Source organism: Eumetopias jubatus, unplaced genomic scaffold (genome assembly GCF_037043125.1).
Source record: "Eumetopias jubatus isolate StellerSeaLion01/CBP00866 unplaced genomic scaffold, mEumJub1_p1.0 scaffold_13, whole genome shotgun sequence".
NCBI classification, from domain to species: Eukaryota; Metazoa; Chordata; class Mammalia; order Carnivora; family Otariidae; genus Eumetopias; species Eumetopias jubatus.
The window spans coordinates 15496219-15519557 of record NW_028274819.1 but is presented as its reverse complement, the minus strand read 5'-3'; the positions used below and the strand labels follow the sequence as shown (position 1 = coordinate 15519557).

Genomic DNA, 23339 nt, shown 5'->3' with positions numbered 1-23339 from the left:
TGGTGCTGGAAACCTGTTTTCTCACCCTGTCCCCACCCCCACACTCACCCCCACTGCTGCTCTTCTTTTTCCTGAGAGCTGTTCTTCAATGTTTACACATGCCTTATGCTGTATATGGTAAGAAAAAACAAGACTGGCCTTAAAACAAGTCTTGATGACACAATCATGAAATAACAGCCTTAGAAGAGTAAAAGGATAACCAATCAGAAGTATAAAAAAAGCTTTATTAGAGCATATATACAAATTTACAAGGCCAGAAACTGGAGAAATACAAACAGCTTTAAAACACAATTTGCCATTTCTTCAGTTTAAAGTGACTTTTACCTGATTGTGATACAATAGAAAGTACAGAACAGTAAACTGCTTTTTAAATACTGGAATTTTATGGAGAGTACATTCACATAAAAGGGAGCTGAATTTTGGAACAAGGTTAAGACAATGGAGACACATTAATACATACAGTGGCTCTTGTTGTATTTCCTGCCACATAGATGAAGGGAAATCCTCAAACTTAAAGATAGGATCACCTGCCGCTGCCTGTACGGAAATTTGAATCCGCCACTAGTGTGTGAAATGACTGAGCTACCGGTTCTAGAAGGTGTGAGAAAGAGCTCTCCAGAGTGTGTGGCTGTCTGTCAGCACAAGGGAAACGCCTCACTATACCTCAGCACTTGAGGGATGGCAGGCTGAAGAGGTCAGAGATTCCGATAGTCCCAGTTAAGCGAAACAATACAGAGCTGCCTTCTTAATTGCACTTGTTCTGGAGTAGAAGTTAATGAGAGCAGCACTAGGAACTAGGTGAGCCTCTATGAGACAGAAAATCCTTCACTTTTTGTCAGTGAGTCCTCTGCCGAGGTATCATACTCCTGAATCACACGTTCCAGATCAATGAGGTTAATGTACCTGATACGTTGAGTTTGCCAGTGTGAGAATAAAGGCAGCCATGTAAAAGCATTCGGTCAACCTCATCCTTCAGCAAAACAGAAAAATTACATTTCACAAATGTGAAAACTCTGTACGTGTATGCTTTTGCCCAGGAAATTCATATGCTCTCCCTCATAACATTTATAGTTTATTGACAACAGTAAAACTGGTGAAGACTCTGAACTGAATGCAAAGAAGAAAAAAATCAGTAATAAAAAACCCCCCAACCCCCCACAAAACTATGTGTTTGGAGCCATTTTCCTCCTCTTCAGTCTTGCTCGCCAATCCTCAGGAAGTGCTTCAAAATTAGCATTCCTCTCTGCCATGCCACTGTGAAAACAACATACAGATTACTTCACTGGGAAGAAAAAGGAGGAAACGGTTCACAAAAACCAGTACCTGACCCTGAAACTCTGATCTTTGTTCATGAATGTACTTCAAAGTTTCTCAACTACCAATATACTCATCAAATTTAATTCTGACGCATCAAAGACACACATGCTCTCTCTACAGTTGTATGAACACGTAAATGCATATTTTCTTTTATCTATCTCCTGTAACCATTAAAGCCACACTGAAGGAATACAATTCTTTTTTTTTTTTAATTTATTTATTTGAGAGAGACAAATAGTGACAGAGAGCACAGCAGGGAGAGCAGCAGACGGAGAGGGAGAAGAAAGCTCCCCGCTGATCAGAGAGCCCAACGCGACACAGGGCTCCATCCCAGGACCCTGAGATCATGACCTGAGCCGAAGGCAGACGCTTAACCCACTGAACCACCCAGGTGTTCCAGGAATACGACAAGTCTTGTGAAAGTTTATCTTGGTCCCGAAGAGTTCTAATTCTTTAGGAAAGATATATTTTAACCCTCAACTTACTGTCAGGAAGCTTTGATTTTTGAAATTCTCTTTTGAACAGTTCTATTTGTAAGGACTGATACCTCATGGCTTATTCAATTATCATTTTTTTAAAGATTTTATTTATTTGGGAGAGAGAGAATGAGAGAGAGAGAGCACGAGAGGGAAGAGGGTCAGAGGGAGAAGCAGACTCCCTGCTGAGCAGGGAGCCCGATGTAGGACTCGATCCCAGGACTCCAGGATCATGACCTGATCAGGAGGCAGTGGCTTAACCAGCTGAGCCACCCAGGTGCCCCTCAATTATTTTCAAGATAGATTAAGCTCAGATTCTATCTTACAATAACTAGAATGGATGCATTGGACCCTTTTATAAATCTAAAATAATCTAATTACAGAATCTTTGTGATTCCCCACCTATCATCTTGAAATGGTTTGCTATTTCATTATAGGAATCAATCATTACTCAATTCCCAGCAATACTAAAAAAGACAAAAAATAATAAGAAAACCAAATAATGGAATCACCTACAAGGATGAGGCAAAAGTGCAATAAACTGTCACTAATAGTACCCCTCAGTTATTTATTTATTTATTTATTTATTTGACAGAGAGAGACAGCAAGAGAGGGAACACAAGCAGGGGGAGTGGGAGAGGGAGAAGCAGGCTTCCTGTGGAGCAGGGAGCCCGATGTGGGGCTCGATCCCAGGACCCTGGGATCATGACCTGAGCTGAAGGCAGACGCTTAACGACTGAGCCACCCAGGCGCCCCACCCCTCCGTTTTCTTATTGTGCTGCCCCAAATAAAGAGTATACAACCTTTCAAGGTAGTTAAAAAGTCTGGAGACAACATCTTCATAGTCCCCTCCCATTCCAATATTATTATTACTATTTTTTAAGTAAGCTCTATGGCTTGAACTCACAACTCCAACATCAAGAGTTGCATGCTATAGCAACTGAGCCAGCCAGGTGCCCCCACCCCACAAATATTAGACAAGCCAAAAGATAAATGCAAACAGACAAACAGTGGCATTGTACATTCTAATTATGATGGTAAAACTTATTGGGTAAGTAAAATTTCAGACTATGGGTATTAAGAGGACCATATCCTAGAAGAATTTTCTCAAATTTGAGATTGATGAGTGAAGAGTATGTATTTTTTTTAATTAAAGATTTTATTTATTTATTTGACAGAAATACAGGGAGAGAGGGAACACAAGCAGGGGGAGTGGGAGAGGGAGAAGCAGGCTTCCCGCTGAGCAGGGAGCCCGATGCGGGGCTCGATCTCAGGACCCTGGGATCATGACCTGAGCCGAAGGCAGACGCTTAACAACTGAGTCACCCAGGCGCCCCTCACCTCTTTCTTCTTAATACCAAAGCTAATTAGCCCCCCTGACAAAGCACTGCAACACATTTCCCAAACTGTCAGGCTCAAGTCTGTGGTTCTCCAGTCCAGTGCTTCTCAGGCTTCACTGCACATGACAGCTTTAAAAATTCTAATGCCCAGGCCATAACCTAAAACCATTAAATCAGAATTGGGGGAGGACGGAGTCCAAGCATCTTTTAAAGATCCTTTAGTGGTTCCCATGTGCAGCGAGACTGATGCTGCTCTAGTCCGTCCCCCTATTTTACTTATTTATTTGACAGAGATAGAGACAGTGAGAGAAGGAACACAAGCAGGGGGAGAGGGAAAGAGAGAAGCAGGCTTCCCGCTGAGCAGGGAGCCCGATGCGGGGCTCGATTCCAGGACCCTGGGATCATGACCCGAGCCGAAGGCAGACACTTAACGACGGACCCACCCAGGCGCCCTGGAAGAGTGTATTTCTAAGAATTAAAAAGGAACAACATCAGGGCGCCTGGGTGGCTCAGTTGGTTAAGTGGCTGCCTTCAGCCCGGGTCATGATCCCAGGTCCTGGGATCGAGCCTTGCATTGGGCTCCTTGCTCAGCGGGAAGCCTGCTTCTCCCTCTTCCTCCCGCTCCCCTGCTTGTGCTCTTCTCTAATAAATAAATCTTTAAAAAAAAAAAAAAAGCCTTTAGGGGTGCCTGGGTGGCTCTGTCACTGGGCGTCTGCCTTCGGCTCAGGTCATGATCCTAGGGTCCTGGGATTAAGCCCCACATCGGGCTCCCTGCTCCGTGAAAAGCCTGCTTCTCCCTCTCCCAGTCCCCCTGCTTGTGTTCCCTCTCTCTCTGTGTCTCTATCTAAATAAAATTTTAAAAAATAAAAAAAAGGAACATCATCACCCAATTATTTTGTAATGAGAACGAGGACTATCTCATTTCCCTAAAATGACACATGATAGGAATCTTCCAGGTTTTACGATGCTGTATGCTACAATTTATTTCATAGGGTTCTGAGGTAGACAAACGCTAAAAGCAGGTATGTATGTAGTAACTGGAGAAATGGACATTTTAGAAACAAAAAAATTCCTTACAATGACCATTCCAACTGGTATTTATATATCTAAAAATAAAAATGTTTTGAATTTTGAAACAAAAGATGGTGATCCTCTCCCAAATGTTTTCATTGATGTTGCAAGTGTGAGAACCAGAAGTAATGATAAGCTAGAACCTATCTGAGACAGATGTGAAATACAGTAGCACTACTTGTGAGTATGTTGCTCAGAGTTTACTCTATATACCTTCAAAACCAGGAAAATAAAGAAAAATATTTGAGTTAGCTATGTTTAAATTCTTAGCAGAATCTCTAATGGAGTTTTCTCCCCCTCCCTTTTTAAGTAAGCTCCGCAACGCAACGTGAACTCACAACCCCAAGATCAAGAGTCCCATTCTCCACGGACTGAGCCAGCTGCCCTCCTTTTAACTTCTGTAAATTACTGTAAAATAATTTTTTAAAAAGTTATAAAAGGGTCTATTGGATCTACATGGTAAAAGGGACATCTGTTTTTCCTGGTATGCTCAGAGTTAAAGACACTCCTTTGCTTAAGAGAAATAATTCGTAGGATAAAGTGTTAAAACTCTGGTATTACTAATTTTGAAAAAGGATAAATCATAATTTTTACAGGAAAATAAACATTACTGTGAGTTATAAACCTTTAGATAGGTTTGTAAAAAAAATACCAAACATTTAAGGATTGTGATTCAAAGACTATGACGAGGGTGCCTGCCTAGGTGGCTCAGTTGGTTAAGCGACTGCCTTCGGCTCAGGTCATGATCCTGGAGTTCCAGGATCGAGTCCCACATCGGGCTCCCTGCTCAGCAGGGAGTCTGCTTCTCCCTCTGACCCTCCCCCCTCTCATGTGCTCTCTCTCTCATTCTCTCTCAAATAAAATAAATAAAATCTTTAAAAAAACAAAAACAAAAACAAAGACTATGACGAGTGGTCTGAAGCCACCAGCACAACCCACTCATCTGTGGTCTCTGTACCTGACCAGCTGCTGCTGCTTCCACTCTTCGATTCGCTTCTGTGCGGTTGATTCCCGGTCCTCTTCACTGGAACTAGAGTTCTCCTCTTCATCTAACTCACGCTGGATACTCTGCCACTTCTTTACCAGAGATGGCATTTTGGTTTTACTTTTCTTTGTCTAGAGCAAAGGTTAAAGGTCAGAAAGAAGATAATACATAAAATATGGAAATGAAAGCCACGTAAGATCGAGATCCCTTCTTAGGTCTAAGGAATAAGGGGACTTTAAAATCAAAGGGACAGAAACACAGAAAATAAATATAAGTTCCTGCCAAAAATTTCTACCAACTATACACCTAATGCGTGGCTGAAAATCTAAAAACTGTAAAAGAGAAAAAAAAAATCTAAAACTTTAAACATATTTTTATTAAATCGGGTCAGAAAAATTTCCTTTTGCCTCATTATTCTATGGAATTCAAAACTGTTGCCCTTAGCTCAGCTCAGAATTACAGTGTTGCCTTTGGCAAATTTTAAATAGATGCCGTGTTCACATCAAGTGAAAAATAGAGCTGAGAAATAAATGGCCAGCTTTTCTGTAAAGAGCAACATAGTCAATGGCAACAAAATATAAAAAAACGCAAGGAGATAGACATCAAAATATTAGTAAAATTAGTTCTAAGAGGAGATTTTATTTTTGTTCTTTTGGCTCCTCTTCATTTTCTAAATTATCTATAATATGTACTTTCATAGTAAAAAAAAAAATGCTGGTGATACTTAGAAAAGTAGAATTATGTATGTCCAACATGGTTTGCTCTGTTATTACCCTCAGGCCTCTGTCCAAAGGCACTCTAGCCTCTTTGCTAGACCAACCTATCTGAAACAGCACCACCTCCCAAAGACCACTTTTTGTCCTCTAACACTGCTTGTTTTGTCTCATTTTTTTTTTTAAAGCACCAAACATGCAACATACTTGCCTATTTGTCTCCCCATTCCCCCTTCTTGTCCAGCTCTCCAGAAGGGAATCTCCACAAAAACAGGATTTGTCTGACTCACTATCCCAAGCTTCTAAGGAGAACGCCTGACAAATTGTATGCGTTAAAAATATTTCATCCCTGTATTTTGAAGAGCAGAACTGTGTTTGAAGACCTGACCACGCCACACACCATAAGCACGACAAGCAGGCACGCGAGTGGTCAGGTGTGATTAACTGCAGCTGTGCTCACGGTGGACTGGGTACAGGGGCCCAACCTGTTCTTCCTGCCTGCACGTGAGACATTCTTAAGCCTTCAAAAATCTGAGAAAACAAGTTTCATATTTTTAGTCTTTCTTCTGTTACTTACTTATCTCCCTAACTCGATACCCTACTTTGACTTAATTCAGAGTTCTTAACTTTCTGGGGAAACAAGGGCCCTTCTGTTGTGCTTACACCTTTAGCTCCACACACCTTCCCACGACCTAGTCTGTCATTTCACCTGTGGTACAGCCTCACACACTGCATACACAGCCTTCCAGCAAGCTCTAAAACAGACCATTCTGGCTTAGCATGGAACCAACTGAATAAAAAGTAACATGAAGTAATAATGGTCACACGTGCACAGAGGGCTCACTGAGGTATAACCTTACACTGAACATTGGCAAATGTCATTAAAAAAAAAAAAGGTCTGGGTAGTCACTGTGGTTTCATTTTGACTTCTATCGGGATTTGTGAAAAAAATCTTATCACATTTGATTCCTATCAGTCATGGGAAAATTAGTTATGCTTTAGAAGTTATTTATTGCCAATCACATTCAAAACCATGGATATAGAGTTGCACTGGCTGTTATGCACGTTTTCATAGGGGAACACTGCAGTCAGATGAATAAAAACTGAATGGTTAGGACTTATTTTCTAGTTTATTTTCTAGTAAGCTGCACACAAAACTCTTCAGCAAAAAGACTGAAAACACGTATTTCAAGTATTCCTGAACATGAGGCATTAAGTATACTATTTTATATTTTTTTTAAAAAAAGATTTTATCGGGGCGCCTGGGTGGCTCAGTCAGTTAAGCATCTGCCTTCGGCTCAGGTCATGATCCCAGGGTCCTGGGATCAAGCCCTGCATCGGGCTCCCTACTCCGCGGGAAGCCTGCTTCTCCCTCTCCCACTTCCCCTGCTTGTGTTCCCTCTCTGTCTCTCTCTGTCAAATAAATAAAATCTTTTTATTTTTATTTTTATTTTTTTAAAAGATTTTATTTATTTATTTTAGAGATAGTGTGTGGTGTGGGGGAAGGAGCAGAGGGAGAGGGACAAGCAGACTCCACGCTGAGGGCAGAGCCCAAGGCAGGGCTTGAACTCATGACCCTGAGATCATGACCTGAGCCGAAATCAAGAGTCGGAGGCTTAACCAACTAAGCCACCCAGGCCCCCCTTCTTTTTTAAGTAGGCTCCATGCTGGGCATGGAGCCCAATGTGGGGCTTGAACTCATAACCCTGAGCAAGACCTGAGCTGAGATTAAGAGTTGGACGCTTAACCAACTGAGCCACCCAGGTGCCCCTATTTTTTTTTAAAGATTTTATTTATTATTTTTTTAAACAATTTTTTAAAAGATTCTATTCGTTTATTTGACAGAGACACAGCGAGAGCAGGAACACAAGCAGAGGGAGTGGGAGAGGGAGAAGCAAGCTTCCCGAGGAGTAGGGAGCCCAATGCGGGGCTTGATCCCAGGACCCTGGGATCATGACCTGAGCCGAAGGCAGATGCTTAACTGACTGAGCCACCTAGGCACCCCTATATTTATTTTAGAGAGAGAGAAAGAGCACATGCATGGGGGGAGGGGGAGAGGGAGAGGAGGAAGAATCCCAAGCAGAGCACGAAGCCCCATGTAGGGCTCGATCTCATGACACTGAGATCATGACCTGAGCTGAAACAGAGTCAGACACAAGTGACTGAACCACTCAGGCACCCCTATTTTATATTCTTTTGAAATGGCCTGTATACAACACAGAGATAGGCCATCATTTGTTTTAACATCAAGTATGTAAAAATGGTATATTACCAAGTTAGAATTCTGGATTTTCCAAACTATAAGACCATAAAAGCATGACTAGCTAAAAAATTACTTACTGCATGAAAAGAGGAGGAAGGAATTATCTCTGGCAGGTTGGAAGAAAAGGTCAAGGAAGGCTTTGAAAAGAAATGATTCCCACGAATTGGCTGTCCTAACATTTAACTGTGTAAAGAACAAGTATTGGGACTGGTGGACAAAGTAAAGAAATGGAGAAGGTAAACAGTATTTTAACTCAAGAGAACTGTGTATACTTTGGTATACAGCTTCACATTAGTCTACTTTACACATTATCTTGTTTTTTTTTTCTTGTTATTATTGACTTCTACGATATTCGCTTCATTTCCAGATAATTTCTGAAATCATGGTATCAACTTGGACAAGTGGTTTAACCTGGAAACACTGTCTATTTGGTGTGAATGCATAATCCATTCAAGAAGATTCCTTGAAACACGGTAAGGCAAATGAATTTGCCCTGCTGACCCCCAGGCCAAAAGATTACAGTTGAGGCAAAAGATGAAGTGCTAACACAGAGGAGAAAAGCTTTTGTGGGTGATCAAGACATTCAAAAGTGCCCATGAGTGTGACATGACGTCAGAATGATGGCAGACTATGAAGCTCCAGGCCCTGTTTCCTCACAGAAACATTATTGTGAATACAGACTTGACTAAAATGACTTTATGGGAACTCTGGAAATGAGCTGAAGAGCTACAGCAACCAAGAGAACACTCAATCAAGAAGCCACACTTGGGGCGTGGCTCAGTAGATAGAGGATGAGACTTTTGATCTCGGAGTTCTAAGTCTGAGCCCCAAAGTCGGTGTAGATTATGTAAAAATAAAATCTTGGGAAAAAAAGTAGTAAGAAATAGCAGCCCCACTCAAAACAGCAAGAAATTCTGTGGCATGTCTGCTTGCCCTTGCACCACCCTCTCCCACGTGGCTGGGGTGAAACAGCCAATTCTCAGTTCCCTCCTTCAGGAGGGAAGGAAAAGGGTGACATGTTCCACCCTGTCTGTGGCTGCCTGAAGGACTGGTTTCTGTATACTGCCTAACTTGGAGCTCAAGCAGGAATGGCAGTATGTTTTGGATCTCAGGTTGGAAACCATGAAAGGCAATGGAAGGCACTGTGGCATGTGAAAACCATAGGGAAACTGCAGTCATGTGGATAACTGGGAGCAAGAGATTACGGGCAGAGGAATACTATACAGCATGTAAGGCTCCTAGGAGAAAAACAGGCGTAAGACTCAGGAAAATTAAAATTAAATGTATACAGGGGAATGGGAAAAAAAGAAAAGCACAAATCCAAGGAATACAAATGCCCAGAAAAAGCCAAAGTAAAGATCCTGAGCCTTCATGCGGGGCTCATTAATGAAGCTCTTTCTACAAATACAGCCCGGCTGCAAAGACCAGGAGAGAAAGTTGTTTTCTCAAATGCCTAATTTTCAACAAAGAAAAAACAAAATACACAAAGAAACTGGGAAACACACCCATTCAAAGGACAAAAAAAAAATCTCTAGAAACCAACCATAAACACATGCTGAAGACATCCTAAAGACTTCAAAACAGTTGTCTTTAAAAAGAAAAAAAAAAAGATTTTATTTATTTATTAGACAGAGATAGCAAGAGCAGGAACACAAGCAGGGGGAGTGGGAGAGGGAGAAGCAGGCTTTTCGCCGAGCAGGGAGCCCAGTGTGGGGCTCCATCCCAGAACCCTGGGAGCATGACCTGAGCTGATGGCAGACGCTTAACTGACTGAGCCACCCAGGAGCCCCTAAAACAGTTGTCTTAAATGTGCTCAAGGAAAATATCAGCAAAGAACTAAAGAAAATCAGGAAAATTATACATGAACAAGATGAGATTAACAAAGAGATAGAAAAAAATCCAAACCAGACAGAAATTCTGAAGTTGAAAAATGTGAACTGAAAAACTCATTAGTTCAAGAGCAGACTGATAGGCAGAAGAAAGGATCAGTAAAATTCATGGTAGGTCATTTGAAATTATTGAGTATACAGAGGAAAAAGAATGAAGCAAAGTGAACAGGGTGTAAGTGACTTATAATACACCATTAAGTGGCCCAATATATGCATTATGGGAGTCCCAGGAGGATGGAAAGAAAAGAGCAGAGCTTATTTTAAGAACGGCCATGGGGTGCCTAGGTGGCTCAGTCACTCAAGTGTCTAACTCTTGATATCATCTCAGGTCTTGATCTCAGGGTCATGAGTTCAAGTCCTGCTCTGGGCTCCAAGCTGGGTGTGGAGACTACTTCAAAAAGGGTGGGGGGGGTCGCACCTGGGTAAGTCAGTCGTTAAGCGTCTGCCTTCAGCTCAGGTCATGATCCCAGGGTCCCGGGATCGAGCCCTGCATCAGGCTCCCTGCTCAGGGCAGACTGCTTCTCCCTCTCCACCTCCCTGCTGTGTTCTCTGTCAAATAAACAAACAAAATCTTTAAAAATATATGTATATTTTTAAAAAATTTTAAAAATAAAGAGAAAGAAATAATAGCCAAAAACTTCCCAAATTTAAGGAAGACATGGATATACATACCCAAGAGGCCTAACAAACTCCATGTAGGATCAAAAGACCACACTGTGACATAACCTGTCAAAAGCCAAAGGGGGGCGCCTGGGTGTCTCAGTCGCTAAGCGTCTGCCTTCGGCTCAGGTCATGATCCCAGGGTCCTGGGATTGAGCCCCGCATCGGGCTCCCTGCTCCGCGGGAAGCCTGCTTCTCCTTCTCCCACTCCCCCTGCTTGTGTTCCCTTCCCTCTCTGTGTCTCTCTCTGTCAAATAAATAAAATCTTAAAAAAAAAAAAAAAAGCCAAAGAGAATCTACAAAGCAGGAAAAAAAAAGTGACTTGTCATGTAAGGGATCCTCAATAAGATTATCAGAGGATTTCTGGCAGAAATGGCGTAGGCCAGAAGACAATAGCATAATATATTTAAAGTTGTTAAAGTTAAAAGAAAAGAAAAAATAAGAGAGCCAATTGAGAATGCTATACCAGGCAACATTTTCCTTCAGAAATGAGGAAAAAATTAAAATGTTCCCAAATAAACAAAAGCTGACGGAGTTCATTACTGCCTGACTTGCCTTATAAGAAACACTTAAGGGAGTGGAGTCCTTCAAGTTGAAATGAAAAGATGCTAGAAAGTAACTTGTCATACAAAAATATAAAGTTCTGGGGCGCCTGGGTGGCTCAGTTGGTTGAGCGACTGCCTTTGGCTCAGGTCATGATCCTGGAGTCCCAGGATCAAGTCCCACATCAGGCTCCCTGCTCGGCGGGGAGTCTGCTTCTCCCTCTGACCCTATTCCCTCTCGTGCTCTCATTCTCTCTCTCTCAAATAAATAAATAAATAAAAATCTTAAAAAAATAAAATAAAGTAAGTTCTCTGATAAAGATAAATACATGGACAAATATAAAAACCAGTACGATTATGATTTTGGTTTGTAACTCTACTCTTCCTACAAACTGAAAAGACAAAAGCATAAAAATAATTATAAATCTATATTAATAGGTACAAAATATATAAAGATGTAATTTATAACACCAATAATGGAGTGGGGTGCAGCTGTATAGCTTTTGTCTGCAATGGAGTGTGTAAAAGTTTAAAACAGATTATTATAGCTTTAGCACATTATATACAATACCCACAGTAACCAGAAAGAAATAAGCATAGAAGGTGACAAGGGAATCAAAATGTGTCACTGAAAAAATTCAACACAAAAGGCAGCAGTAAGGGAAAAAATGAGAACAAAAAAAGCCTTTTAAAATATACATAAAACAAGTAACAAAATGGTAACAGTAAGTCCATCCCTATTAGTAATTACTGATAATAAATTTAGTAATTTACTGATATAAATGAAACTATCCAATTAAAAGTCGTACACTGCCAGAATGGATTAAAAAAAATAAAATTGTGGGGCGCCTAGGTGGCTCAGTCGGTTAACATCGTGACCTAAAGACAGATGTTTAACCGACTGAACCACCCAGGCGCTCTAAAAAAATTTTTTAAATAGAAACTTAGACAGATTTACTATACCTTATCTTTCTTTCCTTTTTTGGTCTTCTCAGGTGGTGCCATTTTGGGAACTGGTGGTGGTGGTGGAGGAGGAGGAGGAGGAGGTGGTGGTGGTGGTTCAATAATGGCAGTGGTAGGCACAGCACCTCGGGCCTGGACTGGCTGCAATGTGGGAGCAGTCACTGTCATTGGGACAGAACATTCAGCATAGCTCATAATTGCAGGAGCTGAGGCCAGTCCTAGGTAATTTGACTGTAGGCTCATTCCTCTAGCTTGATGACCCATTCCTGTTGCTGGATGGCTAACCGATATTGCCTGGTGTCCAATCCCTGCAGACTGGTGTCCAATCCCTGCTGCTTGGTGACCTAACATGGAAAACATAAAATGAAACTTTAAGAAGGACCTTGTAAGGGGCGCCTGGGTGGCTCAGTCGTTAAGCATCTGCCTTCGGCTCAGGTCACAGTCCCAGGGTCCTGGGATCAAGCCCGCATCAGGCTCCCTGCTCGGTGGGAAGCCTGCTTCTCCCTCTCCCACTCCCCCTGCTTGTGTTCCCTCTCTTGCTGTGTCTGTCAAATAAATAAAACCTTAAAAAAAGAAGGACCTTGTGACAAAGCAAAAACAAGGAAAAGACGGAAAAGAGACATGGGGGTTAGATCACCTACAAAATGTCAGTATACCTTTTCCTCAAAAAATACAGCCACGGGGCACCTGGGTGGCTCAGTCAGTTAAACGTCTGACTCAGGTCATGACCTCTGGATGGTGAGATGGAGCCCTCCACTGGGCTCCACGCTCAGCAAGGAGTCTGCCTGAGGATTTCTCTCACTCCCCACTCCACTCTAAATAAATAAATCTTTAAAAAAATATATAGGGGCATCTGGGTGGCTCAGTCGTTAGGCATCTGCCTTCGGCTCAGGTCATGATCCCAGGGTCCTGGGATCGAGCCCCACATCAGGATCCCTGCTCCACGGAAAGCCTGCTTCTTCCTCTCCCACTCCCCCCTGCTTGTGTTCCCTCTCTCGCTGTCTCTTCTCTGTCAAAATAAAGTCTTAAAAAAAAAAAAATATATATATATATACAGATAGATAGAGAGAGAGAGAGAGAGAGAGAGGGAGAGAGAGAGGGAGAGAGACAGAGAGACAGGGGCGCCTGGGTGGCTCAGTCAGTTAAGCATCCTTTGGCTGAGGTCATGATCCCAGGGTCCTGGGATGGAGTCCCACATTGGGTTCCCTGCTCATCGGGGTGTCTGCTTCTCCCTCTGCCCCTCCCATCACTTGTGCTCTCTCTCGTTTGCGCGGGATCTAAGAAATAAAACCCTCAAGTGTAGATAGACAGACAGACAGACAGATAGATAGATAGAGACACATTTTCTGGGAGCAAAACGTTTCTGAATACTTTAGCAATAAGGTATTTTTTTTTTCTCCCCTATTTCTTTAAAGTAAGCTCTACACCCAACATGGGGTTTAAATTCATGATCCTGGAACACGTGGGTGGATCATTTGGTTAAGCATCTGCCTTCGGCTCAGGTCATGATCCCAGGGTCCTGGGATCGAGTCCCGCATCCTGCTCCTTGCTCAGCGAGGAGCCTGCTTCTCTGCCTGCCGCTCCCCCTGCTTGTGCTCTCTCTCTGACAAATAAATAAAATCTTAAAAAATAAATAAATAAATAAACTCATGATCCTGAGTTCAAGAGCTGTATGCTCTACTAAGCTAGCCAGGCGCTCCAGCATTAAGGTACTTAAACATTAAAATTACTGAAATCATGTAAGTGCACAGAAAACAATTTGGAAGGATACATAGTAGTTTTTAGTAACTGGAAGAAACATGTATTTTAAAATGAAAAGCTTTTGGGGCGCCTGGGTAGCTCAGTGGTTAAGTGTTGGACTCTTGATCTCAAGGTTGTCGAGCTGAAGAACCACACTGGGCTCCACACTGGGTGTGGCACCTACTTAAAATAATGAAGAGCCTTTACATGACATCTAAAAGCCTTTTATGAAATCTAGTTCTGAAAACAAAGATGTAACACACTGAGGAAAACATTTTAATCACAGTGTTTACCTGTAGCTAGGGCTGACTGGCTGTAGAGTACCGGAGAACTACCAATGGTAGCTGATCTCTGAACTACTGCAGTACTAAGTTCTGTAGCTTTTCTTTTTATCGCTTTAGTGGAAGGAGAACTAGAGACGGTAGAATCAACTGAACTCTGAAACACAGAGAATCTAGTTAGTGGCTGAAAGCCCTGATTAAACATCCTCTTCTAAAATAAAACACAGTGTCAAATCATGCCCCAGTCCCCAGAAAGTCTTCAAAATCCCCAACAGTATTTCTCACCTGGCTAGTTACAACTGTGGTTTGTGTCAAGGGTTTCAATGGAGTATCCTCCTCTGTTCCTGGGGCAGGAGGCTCCTCACTTCCCTCATCCTCCATCTCTACCTCCTGGATCTCACCATCTTCTACAGGAGGAGGGGGAGGGGGAGGGGGAGGAGGGGATTCTGGGGGTGGAGGTGGGGGTGGTGGCATTTCCAAAGGTAATGGAGGTTGAAGCACAGGCACATTTGACTGAAGGAGGGTCCAGAATGGAGTAAGTGGCATGAGCGATGAAGAAGAAACTTGGCCAGAAAAGGACTCTTTACAAAGAGAACCTATGAAAACAAATAGGAGTCAGAGAAAAGGCAAGACAAAAACTCTGTGGCTTACATTCACAGCAATGTTCAAGTGACTAGTGAGACAAAATCTGACCCACAGGCATCATCTACTCTACATTGAGGTCATTGAAATAAGCAATTCAGTTCAAAAATGACTACCATGGAAAGATGAATTTATGAACCTCACAGTTAGCACTTGCCCCAGCTATGTTATATACTAGTCTTGTTCTTTGGGTCCAGATTTATGGATGAATAAATGAAGCACACCACATCAACTCAATGAGAAATTTGGTCATTTGAACCTGAAGTTTTTTATTTCAAATATTCACAGTTTTAACACACAACTAGAAGGCAACACTGTGGGTCTTTTTTATTTCAAAAGAGAAGAGGGGAATGAATAATGTGCATCTGCAATACTGATTCCATAGTTATTTTATTTTTTAGTGAGCTAGATGACTGACTGGGGAGGACCCAGAGAGTACTCATTCACACCTATTTCGAATTCTACCTATTTTAATTAATTTGAGTTACTACGTTTTAAAAATCCAGTTGCAAGGTGCTCTTGTCAACTCTATCATTCCTCTGCACCTTTGTATAAATTACATTTGCTAAATCACAGCAACACAAATCAGGAAGGTAATTTTTTTATTTCTGTAATGGGAAAAGGGAAATTTAGAATAACAAATCTTCAAGGTCAATGATAATGAAGGCACACACAGAAGAGGTGTTTGAAGATGCAGAGGATGTGAACTGATGCTGGAGTCTGAGTTAAGAAATTATAGCTAAAAGGTTGCGGAATCAGTTTTCCTCCAATTGTGCAGAACCCAGTTGATTACCGTCCTTTCTCTCCTGGGAAAAGCTTCAAGGGTTAGAGAAGACAGGAGCGTATACTTACTTGTAGCCTTCCCCATCCCTCTTTATCGTCAAAAGGGAAGTTTCACAATATATGGGACTATTAGATATATATCCCAGGAATGCTGAAGGGAATTTTCTCCCTAAAAATCACAGAATTTAGGAGTAGAAGAGACATGAGAAATCATCTAGTTCAACTCCCTCATTTCAAAGGCAATGAAACCCAGGAGGGAAATGATTTGCCCAAGACCATACAGCTCTCGGTGGCCAGGTCTGAGTCCTAGTCTAGTGCTACTTTACCAAGAAGTCCTGGTGAAATGCCAGGGCTCTAAGACCTTTAGAAATTACAGTTGAATAAATCTCACTTCTCATGGAGCAGAGATCCAAATGCAACCACCTATTAAATTTCATGGTCAAAAGTGGTGGATTAAATAAGCGTGCTATTACAAAAGGCTCTCAACAATGATACAACCGTTTACCTTGGTTGCTTCAAAAGACACCACACTGGTTCTCGACAAGGTAAAACCAAAGCTACCATAAACCATTTGGCTTTTAGGATAGCTTTAGTTTTTATGGAGCAGATATATACTACTGTAAAAGACTTTAAGAAGAGGATTCATTCACATGGTTACTATAATTATTTTGAAAAATTGCTTATTAAAGGCAAAGAGCACTGAAAAAATATTCACCAGAAAACAAGAATGCCGTTTTCCAGCTAAAAGACTTCAACTGCCTCATTTAACTTTTGTATTTGGTCATATCTAATATGAATTTACACACTAACTTTTAGACGAATAAAGTCTGGGTATGACCAAGCAGTCTACTTCATTACATAATAATAGAACATCAAGATTACATCAGAACTAAGGTAATAAATACCAAGAATTAATAACTTCTCAAACTTTCTTCTACTAAACTTTCAACAACATTTGGTAGGTAAATTAGTAAGTTGAATTTTACATAATCTCATCTAGAAGCATAATGCAATACAGATGTTTATGATGCTGATGTGCTGCTATGCAAAGCAACTCAAGGAAATATACGTTCAAGGTTAATAATGTGGTTTACAACTTCCAACAAAGATAATCAGAATTCTAGCTAAACTAGACTTGATAAATTTAGCAGCAAACAAGAAGCATTTCTGGGGCGCCAGGGTGGCTCAGATGGTTAAGTATTTGCCTTTGGCTCAGGTCATGATCCCAGAGTCCTGGGATCGAGTCCCAGGCTCCCTGCTCCTTGGGAGCCTGCTTCTCCCTCTGCCTCTCTCTCTCTGTCTCTCATGAATAAATAAAATCTTTAAAAAAAGAAAGAAAGAAAACTTAAAAAAAAAAAAAAAAGCATTTCTGGTTAATATCTCAATTCCATACTAAGTTTGCTCAAAACACAAAAGCTGTGTCTTAATACTGATAATTATCTCCTTTGGCTTAAACACAAAGAACTTAAGAAATCTCTGAGTATCCATGGATGTCCTATTATGCTTCTCTTTGTTTCTAAATATAACCCCGTTGGTGGTATTATTTTGCCACTTAAGACAACATTTAATTCTGAAGTCAAGAGATTAAAGGTAAACACAGCTTTTATTATATGCTAATAAATTTGAAAACTACAGGCTTAGGGCGCCTGGGTGGCTCAGTCGGTTAAGCCACTGCCTTCGGCTCAGGTCATGATCCTGGAGTCCCGGGATCAAGTCCCGCATCGGGCTCCCTGCTCGGCAGGGAGTCTGCCTCTCCCTCTGACCCTCCCCTCTCTCATATGCTCTCTCTCTCTCTTTCATTCTCTCTCAAATAAATAAATAAAAATCTTTAAAAAAAAAAAACTACAGGCTTAGAATAGTGTGGGGACACAAATTTTGAGCTCTTCACGAACCTATTTTTTCTATGCATTTTTGTTTTTATTTGAAGGCAGGCTTCCTTTACTGTTTTCCTATATTCCTCCAAAGAGAAAACTTTTTTGAACCAAGAGGCCAGTTTAGCAATTTAAAGCAAGAACTTACTATACAAAAAATAGCTTCACAGACTTTTGAAAAGCAGCTAAATTTAACCTAAGTGACAAAGTCTAATAAGACAGACATATTAGGTTCTTCAAATATCACTTGTCTTTAGAGACATGATGTTAAATTCGAACAATGAACAAGGATTAAAAATGAACAGAACTTGAAAACTTCCCAGCTCCGCACAATGTAGTAACTTTTCGTCTTTAAAAGATGGTTATTAACCATTGCTGAGATAACAAATGGAATATATTAAATAAACTTTCTTTAAAGGCTTAAAATAGTGATCAGAAATACTCTTAAATCCCAAAGACCTTAGTACAAGATTTGGGTTTTATTTAAATCAAGTTTTAGTGGCTCTCATTAAAGAGGCTTAAGAATATATAAGCAGGGGCGCCTGGGTGGCTCAGTCGTTAAGCGTCTGCCTTCGGCTAGGGTCATGATCCCGGGGTCCTGGGATCGAGTCCCGCGTCGGGCTCCCTGCTCGGCGGGGAGTCTGCTTCTCCCTCTCCCACACCCCCCCGCTTGTGTTCCCTCTCTTGCTGTCTCTCTCTCTCTCTCTGTCAAATAAATAAATAAATAATCTTAAAAAAAAAAAAGATTAAATACACTTAAAAAAAAAAAAAAGAATATATAAGCAGGTTTATCAGTGGCTTTTTCCTACAGCATAATTAGTTTTGTTTTAATCAGACAGGAATGTCTCCAAGTCTTCCCTTTGAGGAATCTAGTTCAACTCTCTCATTTCAAAGGTAATGAAACCCAGGAGGGAAATGACTTGCCCAAGACCATACAACTCTCAGTGGCCAGGTACCCTTTACCACACGGTACCCAACTGTGTTTGTCATCAACAAACGGAAAAAATAACTTTAAGGTGTTCACAGAACACTTAAAGAGTTGGTATTTCTAGAATATTCAGCTCTGTAACATACAAGGGACATTAGACAGTGGTCAGGTCCAGGGTGGAGCCTCCTTCCCAGAACCACCATCAAGCCTCTTCAGTTCACTAACTACTGAAAAGCAAACAAATGATAAAACCAACTTATGAAATATATTTATCATTACTACCAAAAGGATGAGGGGGGAAAAAAAAATCAAAAGAAAATCTCTTCGTGAAAATGTCAAGTAAAATACCCTGTAACTTGAGAAAATATATTTCTGAAATATAAAATAGAATAAAAACATCCTTTTACTATGTGCAAAATTATCACTGCAGCCAAATATGGTTTTTTATTCAGTGATCTGATAATTATCCCTAGGCTATTTAAGAAATGAACAAATCATTTGGCAACATGACCACCTTCATTTGGTACATTATCAAAACTTTTTGATTGGTTCAGGGAGCCAAATGAATACAAAGTATCATTTTTGATAAGCAGAGGACAAAAAAAAAATTCAGCTCCTCACTTCCTACATTACCAACAAATTCCATGTCTTTATCTTCAAAGGTTTTTTCTTTTAAAAGCCTATGGCGGGGCGCCTGGGTGGCTCAGATGGTTGAGCGTCTGCCTTCGGCTCGGGTCATGATCCCAGGGTCCTGGGATCGAGTCCCGCATCGGGCTCCCTGCTCCTTGGGAGCCTGCTTCTCCCTCTGCTTCTCTCTCTCTCTCTCTCCTCCTCTGTCTCTCATGAATAGATAACTAAAATCTTTAAAAAAAAAAAAAGCCTATGGCGCCTGGGTGGCTCAGTCGGTTAAGCAACTGCCTTCGGCTCAGGTCATGATCCTGGAGTCCCGGGATCGAGTCCCGCATCAGGCTCCCTGCTCGGCAGGGAGTCTGCTTCTCCCTCTGACCCTCTTCCCTCTCGTGCTATCTCTCCTCTCTCTCTCAAATAAATAAAATCTTTAAAAAAAACAAAAACAAAAACAAACCATAGGCTCTTGCTTTATCTATCGTTTTAACAAATACCTACCAGTTTTTTTTAGATCAAAACAGGTGCTGATCATAGTCTTGACTATGCTTCACTATTCACTTATTTTTGTTATTTCAAGAATGGTGGATTTAGAGGGGGAAAAATGCATCTTCCATAATGTGGAAATCAAACCACTTCTTAGAGAAGCTCTCAGATTCTCAAGAGTAACTGAGGAACTATGAAAGCCTTTTTGTAAATGTATACAACTAAAGACCTCTATGAAAACTTTAAATACGCTGAGAGCCATCCTGATTGTTTTATACTAGAGTATTGTTGGCAATTTCCACCCCATCAATTATTCTCTTCTCTGAAATAATGGTCATAGTTTCATGCCATTTCTTCCAAACATTTTAATTTGTAGCAACCATACGTCTTTAAGACGAGTGGGGTGAAAAATGAGGCTGCAGTATCAACAAGGTTTTCTGTAGAAAGGCAGAACAAAATCTCCTATTATCACCCCACACAGACATTGACAATTCAGCTACTAGTTCCTTAACTTTAATTTGCATTCTTGTTAGTGGATACACAGCTTTGTCTGTAGCATAAGAGTGGTTACAGGACAATCCTTATGTTGTTGTTGTTAAGATCTAATTGGCTTTATTAAATGATGCATGAATCGGGAAGCATCCCATCTAACAAGTAGATGGGAGCACCTATGGGACACTCTTTTAAAATCAAAATATATTAGCTCATCATTTCACGTTTTAGCAAAGTCTGATATTAATAGTATGCTGATTTCCAAGCAGTCACTGCCTTAAGTCTTCTTCAGTATTAACTTGCAATTTTATGTCAAGCCACTATTTTTTAACTAGAAATTTATATTATGATTTGAATTATTTTCTTTTAGGATATCAAGTCTTTTTTTCTCCAAAATTATTTCTCTCCAATTAGTACAGGGTAAATTGTCCCACCTGTGGAATTCTCAGAGGACTCTGTAGAATTTGAATCAGTGCCAGTTTTGTCTTTCAAGGTCTGTTTAGGAAGAGTCTCGTCTCTACTTTCTTGTGCTTGGCTTTCTTCCTCCTCCTCCTCACCATCTGGAAACTCCCACTGAGACTCGCCCGACTGTTCGTTTACATAGAAATATCGTCTATGATCCCTAAATTACAAGAAAGAAAACACAGGTTTTAAGACCCATTCTCCTACAAAGACACTTCCATTTGGTCCTGTCCCAGGACAGCAGTCTGCTCTCACAGGGACGAACCTCTTCTTAAATGGACTGCTATTCACAAAGGCAACAAAGAGCTTTGACAATTGAGGATGAAGAACCAAGGATAATTCAAAGCTATTTGCACTGCCAGCAGCTCTGTGAATACAGCCCTTAGCCCTCTCATTCCAACAGATGACTTAGGAAACACCTCTCACACTTTTTTTTTTTTTTTTGCCAATGCTTAACAGGGTTTCAAGTTTCATTAACGGAGGGACTCAATCTCCTAGAACACTAATTTCCCTTCCAAAGAAGAGAACAACGAAGTTTGCGAAAGGTGACTCTTCCCCTCTTGGACCGTGGAATTCACATTTCATACTCTTGATATCAAACACAGTGAAAGCTAAAGAGAGGGAGAGGTTCTGGGAGCTGAAAAATAAAAGAGCAAAGATTTCAAATAACGAAAAAAAAAATCAAGAAAAGCCAAATATAAAAAGAAATGTTTTCATCTGACCTGCTGGCAGAAGATAGTAATCTTGTTCTTCATTCACATCTTCAGGCACGAAGCTTTCCTTAACTTCACCGAGGTTAATCAGGAGTAGTTGCTTCCAGAGGTCCTGTAAAGCGCACAGAGCTCTCGCATGCGCTTAACCCCCAAGCCCGCCCTACTCCGTGCAACAACACTCTGGAGAGTAAAAACCAGCTTTGTCCATCTTGGAAAAAAATCCGTTACATGGAACACTTTAAACATTGCTTTTTGTTTCTCCGTGTGGCTGGCCCAAACTCTGTAAGTGCTTGCGGTGCTTTGCCTGCCCAGCACCGCTAACCGCAGCTGCTCTCAGTCTCCAGACAGGCTGTCATGTCGTCAGGTGGTGGTGATCACAAATCATGTCTGAGATGTCAAAGGTGAAAGGTGAAAAGGGGAGAAGAGTGCGTACCTGTCCCAGTGGCAGGACCAGCCTTTAGGAGTGGCGTTTATTTCATACTGTTTTAGTTGTTCTGCTGCATCCTGAAGCTTTCGTTTAAGGTAGTTTCCATTAAGAGCCCCTTCCCTCCAGTCTGCAATCCGAGTCTAGAATCAAGAAATGGAGAAATAAGTTAAAGACTTCTTGTTATGTCAGGAAAGAGAAGTAAAAGGAACATATCTTCTGGTCCATACTGTATTACTGTATCCATTACGGTATTCTCACAAAAAGAGAGTAGACTCTCCCCCCCGAAAAAAGAAAGAAAAGAGAAAAAAGAAATCCCATTTTAATTTCATAAAAAATCTTGTTTGCTCTGCAGAATTCTGAAAAACTAGACTGGACTCCAGTACTTTATACTGCCAACTCTCCAGTACCTGTGAAAATGAGCAGCAGTTTTGTTTTCCCTTTTGGACTATATTAATTCCCTAGCAATTTTACCTTCGCTTGGTAGATAGTTCATTCAGTTCAGTAATGTTCTTCATCAAAAACAAAGGTTCGGTCCTTAGGGAAGTCAGTTTCCTACAGGAGATTCCTACTCAATTGTAACCTGCCATGCTGTAAACTATGCAGGTTACAAATAGGACTCAGAACTTTTTTTTTTTAAACATTCTATTCATTTACTTGGGGGTGAGGGGGGAGCAAGCGAGCACAAGCAGGGAGAGGTGCAGAGGAAGAAGCAGACTTCCTGCGGAACAGGGAGCCCAATGAAGGACTCGATCCCAGGACCCTGAGATCACAGAGCCAAAGGCAGATGCCCAACCAACTAAGCCACCCAGGTGCCCTCAGAACTTTACTTCTTAAATAGATTTATAATCCTGTAGCACTTACAAAGTCTTTCAACATTACATGGCCTCATCTGATCACTATCAATAGAATTTTGTTAGAAAACAGGTCTACATTAAAATATATGCCCATTCATAGCCCGTGGGGCATGCAACTCTTGATCACAGGGCCTTGCGTTTGAGCTCCACGTTGGGCACAGAGCTTACATTTAAAAGAAAGATTTTCTTTCTTTCTTCCTGTCTTTCTTTCTCTCTTCCTCTCTCTTTCTTTCTTTCAGGGAGAGGAGGAGAGAGACAACAAGTGGAAGAAGGGAGAGGGACAAGCAGACTTTATGCTGAACGCTGAGCCTGATGTGGGTCTCAATCTCACCACCCTGAGTTCATGACCTGAGCCAAAATCAAGAGTCAGATGCTTAACTGACTGAGCCACCCAGGTGCCCCCTCCAAATTTTTTTTTTAATAAAATATATGCCCACTGAAGGTGGTATCAACACACACAGAATCTCAGTATTTATCTTCATAATTTATATTTTGTTTTAGCTAATACAGTTTTATTTCGTGGGCTGGTGGTTCAAATATGCACCAATGTTAAAAATTTAAATTTAGCATCAAAACAAATAAGACAGGGTGCCTGGGTGGCTCAGTCAGTTAAGTATCTGCCTTTGGCTCAGGTCGTGATCCCGGGGTCCAGGGTCCTGGAATCGAGTCCCGCATCGGGCTCCATGCTCAGCAGGGAGTCTGCTTCTCCCTCTGCCCCTCCTCCCTGCTCGTGATCTCTCTCACTAATAAATAAAATCTTTAAAAAATAAAACTAATACATTATACGTTAACAAAAAATAAACAAAATGAAGCCTCA

The 23339-nt window shown here is 41.2% G+C and overlaps 1 protein-coding gene across 6 annotated transcripts in view; it reads right to left on the bottom strand.

The window, feature by feature from the left end:
• Positions 1–203: 203 nt before the first annotated feature.
• Positions 204–23339, bottom strand: part of FNBP4 (formin binding protein 4) — a 41585-nt gene continuing 18449 nt past the window's right edge. For 2 of the 6 annotated variants that reach the window (XM_028111179.2, XM_028111180.2), the window contains exons 11-17: positions 21675–21808; positions 20501–20688; positions 14526–14836; positions 14253–14397; positions 12220–12563; positions 5163–5320; positions 204–1254 (exon numbers count right to left, since the gene is read on the bottom strand). In XM_028111179.2, coding sequence (XP_027966980.2) covers positions 1164–1254; positions 5163–5320; positions 12220–12563; positions 14253–14397; positions 14526–14836; positions 20501–20688; positions 21675–21808 — 1371 coding nt within the window. In that variant the 3' untranslated portion in view covers positions 204–1163. Of the gene's footprint in view, positions 1255–5162; positions 5321–10472; positions 10604–12219; positions 12564–14252; positions 14398–14525; positions 14837–20500; positions 21354–21674; positions 21809–23339 lie in introns of those variants that run through there. The other 4 variants (XM_088018000.1, XM_088018001.1, XR_015766678.1 and 1 more) reach the window with 3 other exon arrangements.